Source organism: Neoarius graeffei, chromosome 8, assembly GCF_027579695.1.
Source record: "Neoarius graeffei isolate fNeoGra1 chromosome 8, fNeoGra1.pri, whole genome shotgun sequence".
NCBI classification, from domain to species: domain Eukaryota; kingdom Metazoa; phylum Chordata; class Actinopteri; order Siluriformes; family Ariidae; genus Neoarius; species Neoarius graeffei.
Window position 1 is genome coordinate 29258260 of NC_083576.1, and position 12851 is coordinate 29271110.

The window sequence follows — 12851 nt, forward strand, 5'->3', positions numbered from 1 at the left end:
ACTGCTTTCTGTCAATCATGAGCAGCCCAGCCGCGTTCACAGCTCCTCCTCCAATCAGCAGCTGGAGATGAGCCTCCTCTCGGGAAGTCTTGTCCCGCCCCTCTTATTGACTCCCATCTCCAGTGAGGCTCAGTCTCCGAATGGAGCGTTTTAGTCAGTTTTGTCCAATAACCGTCTAGTATTTTGCTATTGAAAAGGGCAGATATTTTTTAAAAAGCAATTGAAGTCCATTCAGGCTCGGCTAGATTGCGTTGTCACTCTCACCCACTCACACTCACTCACTCTTACACACTCACACTCCATCACTCACTCAAACTCTCACTCACTCACTCACTCACTCTCACACACTCACTCACTCACCCACGCACACACACACATACACACACAATACTTTTGTGATCGTGCAGTTTTGAAATTGTTAAAATAAACATGTTCACCTATGTACATGTTCATCTTGTTGGGCTTGTGATTTTGACTCGTTTCCAAAATGTATGAAAAGTCACCATATTAGGACATTTTTTTTTGGCAAATAAGATGTATCGCAATGTTTGACCTCGGTATTTGAAAAATCCTGGTTACGGCCCTGGCAGCAGTCATGTCAGACGCCTTCAAGCATTGGAAATTTAAGAAGCATTTCATCTACATCACTGAAAATGGCTCAAATTTAACTGTCCAATGCAAGCAGTGTTTGCCGGCCATCAAGAAGTTGTCCACGTCGAAGCAGTCTATGTCAAACCTAAGGAAACATTTAGAGGTAAGTGCAACTCACTGGTTTATTTCCGATCAGAAGGCATTCATTTTGAGGTTGTAAGCACATTAACAGCAAGGTAGGCTATGCTGACGAAATATGTTGAACTACCAGCTCTAGAACAACTGACACCCACCTACATACCATCGTTGTTATTAATCCCAGTGGGCAACATAATATAATGATGTACGATTGATTCAATGTCATATATCACAACAACGGTTAAGCACACATGTCGTTTCCCTAGTTAGCTACGTGCTAGGCTACTACCATTCACTTGAATGTGTTTATTGTTTATTGTATTTTTTTGTAATCAACATTCCATTGACTCTTAAATGTTCAATGACTGACTACCCATCGTCAGTCTTAATTCTTGATGGGCTGTATTGTGCCATGTTTCATTTTACAAGCAAAGAGAAAAACAAGAAAAATAAAATGTGATGTAAAAGTCTCACTTTGGTTATTTATTACTAGATTAAAGTAGAACACTTCATTGTCATTGCACATGTATGAAGTAATGAAATGCAGTTTGGCATCTAATCAAGTGCAACACGTGCAGACTGCACATAATGCAGTATTTAGAGACAAAATGCCGTTATTTACAGCTAGTGTAAGTAAAGATGGTTATATGTGCAGAGCATGTATGCGCAGAGTATGTACAATGTAGTTATGGCAGTACAATGCACAGGGCAATGAAAAATAGCATGGTATAAATAAATGTGATGAATACAGATGGAATCATTATACAGGTAATCCTATACCACTGTAGATAGGGCTATACAGATGTGAATTGAAGAGGAACACTATATGGATGGTAAGGTGTGGATAGAGGGGAACGAAAGACTGGTCTTTGGGAAGAGTTCAATAAGGTGACCGCTGTGGGAAAGAAGTGGTTTCTGAACCTGCTTGTGTAGTCTGCAAACTGTGAAAACAGTAGAGCCTAGGGGAGGAACAGAAGAGTATGGCCCCTATGACAGGAATCTGAGAATCACATGCACGGTGCAAGCATCTCTTATGGACCTCCTGTGATTGCTTGTCAGCAATTCCCTCTCAGCTTAGTACTGCTTTAAGGTTCACACTGTCGGTTTTCAAAAATTAAATGGTGAACATGGGTCAATATTCATTAAAACCTTAAAGTAATTAAAAAGTAATCCAAAAGTAACTAGTTACATTACTTTTTAAAAGTAATTGAAAAAGTTACACTACAATTACATTTTAAACAAGGTAACTTGTAACTGTAACGAATTACATTTTTAAAGTAACTTACCCAACACTGTATATATATATATATATATATATATATATATATATATATATATATATATATGTGTGTGTATATATATATATATATAATGCATGTGTGTGTGTGTGTGTACACATACATATATACATTTTTTTATATATATATATATATATATACACACGTGTGTGTGTGTATATATAATGTGTGTGTGTGTGTGTGTGTGTATATATATATATATATATATATATATATCGCAGATACATTAACTAAGATACATTAACAATCTGGCATCCGTTACACCTACACAAAAAAAAATTCTGGGAAAAAAAAATCAGTGTACACCACCATGTTTTAGGCAAAGTTATCCAAGGCAAACATAAGCTGAAACTTTCCATTCTATTGCTTTGCCTTATTGAATGATTTATTTTTAAAATAGGCTACAACTGCGCTGCTTCGAAAATGTAAATTTTAACAGCTTTAACAGGATGGAGCTGCTGTTTAGAAACATTCATGCAATTGGAAAGAAGTTGATCCCACCCCAGCTATCAACTTGCAGCCTGCTGGAAGCCTCAGGTCACGAAGACCATTTTTCATGGACCATTCAGACTCATCTGATGATGAATGTAATGAGGACATTTAATGTATGTCTCTACACATATTCACACACACACACACACACACATACACACACTATTAATAGATTATACATAATATCCATAATAATACTTGATAATACATATAATACTTGCATATCAAAACATCAAATGTTTTTCAATGATAAATGTTTTGAATTGGACTTTTAATATTAGAATCAGTTCAGTTGTACTGAATGTTATTTTTCATATTATACGATATTTCATATTGTAAGGGTCTTCAATTTGAGTTCAATAAACAGAATACTCTGTTTATATTTTTGTCTGAAATGGTTGCATGTTTTCATATAGGGAGCTACCTTAACAGCACTGAATACTTGAGTGCTACTGTAGAGATGCATTATACGCTGCCATTCATAATTAAATCTCGATCTTCCGAACTTTAACATATCATGGTGAAGAAAAAAACTGCGATTTCCTGGCAACAAAATTGTGGCTAGTGAAAAGGCTGAATGGCTAGTGACTCGGGAAAACCACTAGCCACAGTGGCCAGTGAGCAAAAAAGTTCATGTAAAGCCCTGGTGTGTGTGTGCATATACATATACATATATATACACACACAATATGTGTGTGTATAAAATTATTTATTTAATATCAGAGGTGGACAGTAACGAAGTACATTTACTTGAGTACTGTACTTTACGCTCACTTTTTGAGTATCTGTATTTCACTTGAGGGTTTTTTTTAGGAAACTTATGACTTCACTACATTTGAAAGACATATATTGTACTTTTCAGTCCACTACATTTCTTTCAAGGTCCTTGTTACTTATCATGAAGCAGCTTTGAAAGTGGATTTTTTTTTTCGTTTCTAAAATGTGCTTGTTTTTTTCACAGGTGACACTGAGACAGCCTATCAGTAATCACTAGGGTCATGTCACGTCCATAGACTGTATAAAATCAAGTTCATTGATTTCGCCGCAGCATTATTTGAACTCGATCAGTTGATGGCAGAATGGAAGGAAGCGGTTCTTCTGGGGAATGCACACACTCGTGTCCATACCTAAAACCCATGTTTCAGTTTTCTGAAAGCAATAGAGATTTGTTTCGTTTTAAATGTTTGCTTACAAATCACGGCCTAAAAAACTCGCCATATGACCTGGGGAAGCATATTGACATCTGTAAATGTTTTATTCCAAAAGAAAGCTTGCAGTGAAGTTGTTTGTGCTTTTAGCACTAGCGATAACGTTGCAATAGTTGTGCAGTCTGGTTAGTCAAATGACTTTCTGTGGATTTACCCGCCAAGTTGCCATTGCCTTGTCCTCAGCAAGCATTAACACACAGCTAGTTACCTTGGACACTGTTCGCGTGTAAAAACGGAGTTACGCTAACAAGAATAATGTTAACTTATTTGAAGTGCTTTCAGAAATATGTTTTAGCAAATCTTGCCAAATAAACAGAATGTAGAAATCTTTTTTTTTTTCTAGTAACGTTAGCTACCCAATATGATTTTGAGTTTGAAAAAAGTTTGCTAGCATGTCAGGTGGAGTTTGAAAAGTTTAGTTTTCATTTTATTCTTAAACTACTAGAATGCTGCAATGAATTCAGACACCCCTTCTTCTGTTCCAGGAAAGAGTAAAATTTATCTCATTACCTGCACACTAGTGATTACTATACTGGTGATCATTACACTATCACACGAAGATTCTTACAATAACTACTTAAATATTTATTATTTTATTCCCCAAGTCAGAAACATGTACAGGGCTTATGATTTACTCTTTAGGTTATCGTGTGTTTGCACTAGTGGTTACTGACCTGTAAGTTGCACACTTGAGCAGACCTTCTCTGTATCCTCCCTACAGGTGTGTAGAAGCTTTGATAGTTTACTTCAAAGCAGGCAGAAAGGAGGAGCCGTACGTTACCATCACGAGGAAGATGAAGCTAAAAAACGGGACAGCCGTTGGCTCCCCCATGGAATGGGAGATCGGTCATTCGGAGCGCAAGTTGGCTGTCCACCGTGATGCCTTTAAACGCACAGCTGTCATCCAGGCGTTCCTTGGTTCCACACCTCAGCTCACCCTCCAGCTGTATGCTTCCATTCAAGAGAAATACCTCCTTCCTATTAGACGTGAGGAGTTTTTTGTTGTTGTTTTGTTTTTATATAAAGCACTCAGAGCTAAAAGGAAGACTGGTGGGATTCATTTATGAAATGATTTCAATTCTGCATATAATTTATTAATTAAAATATAAAATATTTACTTTACTTGCTTGAGCTGGTATTACTTGTATTACTGATGTCAGCCCACGTTGAGTAGCCTAACATTAGTTAGTCCTGACTGTGGTCTAGTTCATCAGATCCAATCTGATTTTGATGGCTGATGTTGAGAGATTTAATTATTTTTATGGCATCAGCATGAAATAATGAGATAAATATGAAATGAAATTCAGAAATAATTAAATAAGCATTGGAAATAAATAACTACATACAGTAATTCCACATAATTTATATTTAATATTTTAAGTGATTACTGACCATTAAAATAATGATTTCCTCGTTAGGAATATTCTTTATTTGCTTCATTTTGGCTCCCCCAGTCCTTCCTTCCTAAGAGCCTTCCAGTTTAAACACAATGGAAAAACAAAATCCTTGACAAACTGCAACCTGACATGGCATATGACTTAAAGGTTTCCAGTAAGAATAAAGTAAAGTTGACTGTTATTCTGGAAATACTAATTAAAATAAATACAAATAAAATGTTCATGTATTTTGCACTAAATTGCTCTCATTTTCACAGTTGCCTTGATGATCATCTCCCTGATCTCGGTCACATACGGGGCACTTGTTTGCAGTGTGTTGGCAATCCAGATCCGTTATGACGACTACAAAGTGAGCGTGAAGACTGGTGTGTATTTGTGCATGATACTGTGGCGCAGTTTGGAGATCGCCACTCGTGTCATCTCATTGGTACTCTTCAGCACAGCCCTAACCTTCTGGGTGATTCCGGTTGGTCTGGCCAACCTGCTGATCTTCTTCTTCCAGCCGTGGGTGGAGTTTTGGGCACGGAGAGCCTCACTGCCTGAGAATGTAGAGAAGAATCTGAGCAAACTGGGTACGTGTGTGGTTCTTTGTCTGGTTACACTGCTCTATGCCTGCATCAATGTCTTCTGCTGGTCGGCTGTGCAGTTGAACTTGGCCGAGCAGGAACTGATCGAGAAGCACCCTCGCTGGAGCCGCCTGGCTGCTTACTATACATTGCGCTTCATCGAAAATGTGGCTCTTATTGTTGCCTGGTACTTCTTTAAGTCAGACTTTTATGAGTATGTGTGTGCACCACTGCTTGTTGTGCAACTGATTATATGCTATAGCCTTGCTGTGCTCTTTATGCTGCTCTTCTACCAGTTCTGCCACCCAGCACGCAAACTCTTCAAACATAACGTGGAAGACTGCCTGCGTTGTGCTTGCTGCTGGAGAAAAGAGCACACGCTGGTTCCACAGGTCCCACCAACCCCAGACTTCACTGTTCATTCGGAGGTACGAGAAACCGATATCTTGGAGGACATGGAGGCAGCTTGAGCTGCTCCTGTAATTCATTTGGTCAGATTTGGTTCCCCTAAGCCTAGCATATTTGCACGAATCCATGATCAGGAAGATGATGTGAGCCTGGCAATATGAGCTATAGAGAAACTGCTGTAATTCATGTTAAGAACAAATCTTGTGCGATTCCAAGAGTTTCTTCAGCATGGCTATTTTGAATTGCTTTGAAATAGACTTTGAACAAAAAAGCCTCTCTACTCTAATTTTAGACTTCACTACTTTGGTGTGCACTGGCAGATAATGAGATTGTGATGAGCTTTTTTTTTGGATGCTACATACCAAAGAATGTCTCAAAGAATGAGATGATTCACAAAGAGAAACTGAACTGTTAATACTAAGCCCAGGTGTGTTGGAAACAGGCCACAAGTGTGACTCAAGAATGGAGTTTACGTGATAATTTGGGGCATTCCCTGCTTTAGGTAAAAACACAAGCCAGCTATTCATTCCCCTTAAGTGCACTTTGAAACTTGCATATCACAGAGATAAGCTGGGAGGCCTCCTATCAAAATCATTTTCCTGTAAGTTATGGAGGAAGGCAAACACTTTAGGTGTGACATTTACCTCGGTTTTAAGTCACTTTAGAGTTCCTGCTTAAATAAAATCAGGAAGATGTCTGTTCATATTAACGATTTTAAGTGCTAAAAAAATATCATCGTAACTTTGAGGGAATTTGTTTTGCTTGTTTTGTGCCTGAATTATGTGCCTCTGCCGATTGTAACTTGAAAATATTAATAAAATATTTTGAGTGTCTAATTTGAGTGTTTTTCATTTACACAAGTGTTGTTACCTCTGCCAACTTTGTTGAAGGAGGTTACGTTTTTGCCTCAGTTTGTTTGTTTGTTTGTTCCCAACATAATTCAAAGTAATGAATGGATTTTTTGAGGAAAGGTAAGCCATGGGCCAAGGAACAACTCATTACGTTTTGATACAAATCCGAATATGTGGCTTGGCGGAAGTCTGCACTTTACCAAGTGCCCTTCCAGTTTCTTTTGTTAATTGATATAAATAGCTACAGTTGTGTAAAAAATATATATATATATATATATATATATATATATATATATATATATATATATATCAGTACAACATCAGTAACCTGATGAACCACTGTTATTTAATAGTAGTGTAATAGAAAAACAACACAGAACTGTTATGACATGAATGCTGCTTGTTCTGGGTAATTGACTCATTCATTGTGGGTGTGTTTAGAGAATTAATTCATTCTGTGAAAAACAGGTGTCAGTAATTGTCTTTTATAAAGGAAGAAGGGAAGCAAATGCTTCACACATTGTTATAAAATCTATTTCCTTCTGAATTGCTAGGTAAAATGGGCTGTTACAAGCACTTTTTGGAGGAACAAAATAATTTGATTAAAAAGTTGATTGGAGAGGGGAAAATGTATAAAGAAGTGCAGCAGATTATAAGATGTTCAGCTAAAATGATCTCAAATGCTTTAAAATGGCAACAAAAACTCAAAACGTGCAGAAGAATATGAGCAACTACTGTTAAAACGGATTGAAAAATAGTCAGAATGGGCCAATCACCACCTCCAGAAAGATCAAAGATTATCTAAAATTACCTGTAAGTACTGTTACAGTCAGAAGACGTTTGACTGAAGCTAGGCTATCAGCAAGAAGCCCCTGTAAAGCACCACTGTTGGGGGGGGGGGGGAATGGCATGTGCAGAATTAGTTAAAAATTTGCCAAGGAACACATCAATTGGCCCAAAGAGAAATGGCACAACATTCTGTGGACTGATGAGAGTAAAATTATTCTTTTCGGGTCTCATAGTCAACAGTATGTCAGACACACACACACACACACACCCCGGTTCTGAATTCAAGCCACAGTACACTGTGAAGGCAGTGAAATATGGTGGCACAAAAATCATGGTATGAGTTGTTTTTCATACTACAGTCCTTGTCTATTCATTGTATACCAGGAATCATGGATCAGTTTGAATACATCAAAATACTTGAAGAGATTACGTTGCTGTATGCTGATGAGGAAATGCCCCTGAAATGGGTGTTTCAACAAGACAACGACCCCAAACACATGAGTAAGCGAGCAACATCTTGGTTCCAGACAAAAAGAATTGAGGTAATGGAGTGGCCAGCTCAATCCCCTGATTTCAACTCCATTGAAAACTTGTGGGGTGACAGTGAAAATGCAGTTTCTGAAGCAAAATCCAAAAATTCACAGGAACTGTGGAATGTAGTTTGTTCTGGGCTGAAATCCCTGCCAGAGAATTACGTGGTTTAGTCCCTAGTGTTTTAGCCCATCATTGAATTGAACTAAGTTTGATCATAATTTTGCCTTCTAAGACACCAATAATAGTAATTTATCAGTTTTTAGAGTTAAGGATCAGAAATTATATAGCCCACAGCCATTGATTGGCAGCCATTTTGCCATGACTGCTAACATGCTGAACATCTTACATTCTTCCCCGTCATTGAATTGAACAAAGTATGGTCGTAATTTTACCTTCTAAAACACCAATAACAGTCACTTACGAGAGGTTTTAGAATCAATTATTACAAATTATATAAATATTCATTGGTGGCTTTATAGCTAGTCAGAGTTTCTTCAACTGCTTTAAGTTAGTTTACAGAGGTCAAATGAAAAATCCGGTCAAAAACTTCAAGTTAAAACTTTCCTTTACAAAAACTCTGTTCTCTTTAAATCTAGAATGATCGATCGTAGACACACGTTTCATCAACTTTATTCACATTTAAATATGGGGCTAAACCACTTGAAGATGGGGTTAATGCACTGGGGGCTAAACCACCGGATACCACGCCAGAAATTGGTTGACTCGATGCAACCGTGCAGTAATCAAAAACAATGATTACGCAACTAAAGATTAGTTCAGTTTGAGTTTGAAGAGAAAAAATGTCGCACTGCTATTTTTTTTAAACAGACTAATATTCCTTTTCTTTGCTTCCTGTAAAAGAATAACACAGACTTGATCAAATTTGTTCATGCTTTGATTTGGAATCGAATATGCTTCCACGACATTTGAAATATGGAAATAAAAGCTATTTAAAAATCACTTGATTTACTTTTTTCCCGCACTGCTATTTATTTGAACACAGCTATATAAACTGTTGAGTGTTTCAGTAACAGTAAGTGATGAGGGGTTTCAGGGGTTAGACTGGAGGGAGAACGGGGGGCTGATTCTCTGCATTGTGTTTATATGAAAGACAGGAATGATCTGGAGATCAATAGCATGAGATAAAGGTGATATTATAATATCGTGTTATAATTGTAATTTCACACTGCTTTACAGAGAAACCTGGCAAACATATTACTGTACATTTCAATCAGTTCACTTGATAACTGCTTTACGTAAACATTATGGCCAGCTGAAAAGATCCTAGTGTACTGGTGTATTGTATAAGGAAATAAACCAGTCTAACAAGTAATAAGAGAGATTCTTTTAGACGCTATTTATCAGTTTTGTCCACAAGCTTCTCACACACAAGCTTCAAACAGTGCAGTGTCCCCTGATAAACTCTGCTTTTCCTTCAGAACTGCTTGTATAAGGAGCTTCTGTGAGACTGGTTAAAGGTAAAAAGTGTAGTGTTTGTACAGTAAGCAGACAAACGCCAGCATTATTGTAATGTTCAGCCCTTATTTTCCCCTCGGGTTTCTGTATGGCGCCTGAGGCGGAGTCTGCGCACAGCCTCGCTTTATAAGACACACACACGCCTACCTGCTGTGAGGCGAGCTGAAGTTTCCTTTTAAATAAACATGGCTAACTGGATTGTGAACCATGGACTGGAAACCTTTATTTTGGTAAGACCTAGCTTAATATCGATTATTGTTTTTGAAAGAGCTTACATATTAATTCGTCACGTGACTAAAATATAGTGTACCAAGTTATTCAGTTGATGTCAAGTGTTAAAGAAATGAGTGAAACATCAGCGCATCCGACATCACTGTAGCCAAGAATGTAGATAAAATTCACTGATTTTCCACCCAAGCCTGTTCAAACTGGTATAACACCGGCCATCTGTTTTCTGAATTGCCCTAATAAATGCTGGACAAGATATTTTAAATCTCATTAGGCTTATAATTTGTGTTATTTTTGATAAACTAAATATCTAGCATTAGAAGCAGTAATTCAAGTAGTAAAACAGCTTTCCACCAGCTCTTAGCCTGCCAGCTGGTAAAGATGCGTCTCCCAGTTTGACCAATTCAACCTGCATTTTTAGCAGGGAATCATTTCTACGATGTGATCAATTCGAGACAACAACATGGTGTTTTATAAAATCTTGTGATTATATTTGTAGGTGGTCTGGATGGGCATCAACATCTTCTTGTTTATTCACTTTTATATGTTCTATGATGTGGGGCCTGAGTACTTCTACACCCGTGTGCTGATCGGGGTGAGAGTTCATCCACACTGCTCATCATGAACACTTCAACACTTTTACATTTTAATACACAAGATACCTAGTGGGTTTAATGTGTAATGTAATAGTATTGCTTGGTTAATGTACATATTCACGAGTGGCACAGGTGATGCAGTGGTTAGTGCTGTTGCCTTACAGCAAGGAGGTTCTGGGTCTTTCTGTGGGGAGTTTGCATGTTCTCATCCTGCTTGTGTGGGTTTCCTCCCAGAGTCCAAAGAAATGTTGATTAGGTCAATTGGCTACTCTAAATTGCCCATAGGTGTGTGATAGATTGGTGCTGTACCCCATAGATTGGTGCTGGACCAACTCCAGCTTCCCCCATGACCCTGATGTATAGATATTGTGGTGGATGTATATCAAAGTCCCTCCTGTGCCAGGACTTGGTCTTCCCAGGCAGTCTCCCATCCCAGTGCTAACCACTGGGCAATGCTGATCTCTGTTTCTATAGCATTTGGCCTCTCGCATAGCTAGGGTTACAGTGGGGGTCCCGTCCTCTGGCAACTGCGAGAGTTTGATTCCCTACTTGCATCTGTATTGCCTTGTCAGATGGCAGTAAGTACCATTTTTATGATGGTCTTTGGTGTGACCCGACCGCGTGTAGAATTCATGATCTCCTGTTTGAGAAGCAGACACACTAACCACTAGGCCAGTTCACAGTATGGATGTACATATTCACCTCCTACAGAACCTTCTTCAGAACTACTTTGCAGCACCTTCGGGATTGAATCTAAGTGGATCATATATAACATGTGGCATATGTATGTTGGTTTCTAGTCTGCACTCTCCTGGGCAAGAGCTCCTGCTGCTGTTCTCAACTTTAACTGCATGCTCATCCTCCTGCCTGTGTGTCGCAACCTGCTGTCTCTGATCCGTGGTTCCTTCATGGTAAGTTATTTGGGTCTGACTGATCATGCATTATTTTTGCCTGCATCAATGTCTTCTGCTGGTCGGCTGTGCAGTTGAACTTGGCCGAGCAGGAACTGATCGAGAAGCACCCTCGCTGGAGCCGCCTGGCTGCTTACTATACATTGCGCTTCATCGAAAATGTGGCTCTTATTGTTGCCTGGTACTTCTTTAAGTCAGACTTTTATGAGTATGTGTGTGCACCACTGCTTGTTGTGCAACTGATTATATGCTATAGCCTTGCTGTGCTCTTTATGCTGCTCTTCTACCAGTTCTGCCACCCAGCACGCAAACTCTTCAAACATAACGTGGAAGACTGCCTGCGTTGTGCTTGCTGCTGGAGAAAAGAGCACACGCTGGTTCCACAGGTCCCACCAACCCCAGACTTCACTGTTCATTCGGAGGTACGAGAAACCGATATCTTGGAGGACATGGAGGCAGCTTGAGCTGCTCCTGTAATTCATTTGGTCAGATTTGGTTCCCCTAAGCCTAGCATATTTGCACGAATCCATGATCAGGAAGATGATGTGAGCCTGGCAATATGAGCTATAGAGAAACTGCTGTAATTCATGTTAAGAACAAATCTTGTGCGATTCCAAGAGTTTCTTCAGCATGGCTATTTTGAATTGCTTTGAAATAGACTTTGAACAAAAAAGCCTCTCTACTCTAATTTTAGACTTCACTACTTTGGTGTGCACTGGCAGATAATGAGATTGTGATGAGCTTTTTTTTTGGATGCTACATACCAAAGAATGTCTCAAAGAATGAGATGATTCACAAAGAGAAACTGAACTGTTAATACTAAGCCCAGGTGTGTTGGAAACAGGCCACAAGTGTGACTCAAGAATGGAGTTTACGTGATAATTTGGGGCATTCCCTGCTTTAGGTAAAAACACAAGCCAGCTATTCATTCCCCTTAAGTGCACTTTGAAACTTGCATATCACAGAGATAAGCTGGGAGGCCTCCTATCAAAATCATTTTCCTGTAAGTTATGGAGGAAGGCAAACACTTTAGGTGTGACATTTACCTCGGTTTTAAGTCACTTTAGAGTTCCTGCTTAAATAAAATCAGGAAGATGTCTGTTCATATTAACGATTTTAAGTGCTAAAAAAATATCATCGTAACTTTGAGGGAATTTGTTTTGCTTGTTTTGTGCCTGAATTATGTGCCTCTGCCGATTGTAACTTGAAAATATTAATAAAATATTTTGAGTGTCTAATTTGAGTGTTTTTCATTTACACAAGTGTTGTTACCTCTGCCAACTTTGTTGAAGGAGGTTACGTTTTTGCCTCAGTTTGTTTGTTTGTTTGTTCCCAACATAATTCAAAGTAATGAATGGATTTTTTGAG

General features: G+C 38.6%; 2 protein-coding genes across 2 annotated transcripts in view; both read left to right on the forward strand.

Annotated features, from left to right (window-relative positions):
* Positions 1 to 6934, forward strand: part of xkrx (XK related X-linked) — a 101932-nt gene extending 94998 nt beyond the window's left edge. The window contains exons 2-3 of the mRNA XM_060927525.1: positions 4449 to 4714; positions 5382 to 6934. Coding sequence (XP_060783508.1) covers positions 4449 to 4714; positions 5382 to 6160 — 1045 coding nt within the window. The 3' untranslated portion in view covers positions 6161 to 6934. The remainder of the gene's footprint in view (positions 1 to 4448; positions 4715 to 5381) is intronic.
* A 2943-nt stretch (positions 6935 to 9877) lies between these two features.
* LOC132890085 (cytochrome b-245 heavy chain-like) lies at positions 9878 to 12721 on the forward strand. Its single transcript, XM_060926880.1, has 3 exons — positions 9878 to 9978; positions 10476 to 10571; positions 11373 to 12721. Exons 1-3 carry the CDS (start codon positions 9934 to 9936, stop codon positions 11559 to 11561), a joined length of 330 nt encoding a protein of 109 aa, XP_060782863.1. The 5' UTR covers positions 9878 to 9933; the 3' UTR covers positions 11562 to 12721.
* The last annotated feature ends 130 nt before the right edge of the window (positions 12722 to 12851 follow it).

Bases quoted from the DNA above. Each gene is read 5' to 3' on its own strand.
- LOC132890085 (XM_060926880.1), top strand. From the start codon at position 9,934: ATGGCTAACTGGATTGTGAACCATGGACTGGAAACCTTTATTTTG. The intron at 9,979-10,475 runs GTAAGACCTAGC...TTATATTTGTAG, and splicing joins GACTGGAAACCTTTATTTTG to GTGGTCTGGATGGGCATCAA. The intron at 10,572-11,372 runs GTGAGAGTTCAT...GTTGGTTTCTAG, and splicing joins ACACCCGTGTGCTGATCGGG to TCTGCACTCTCCTGGGCAAG.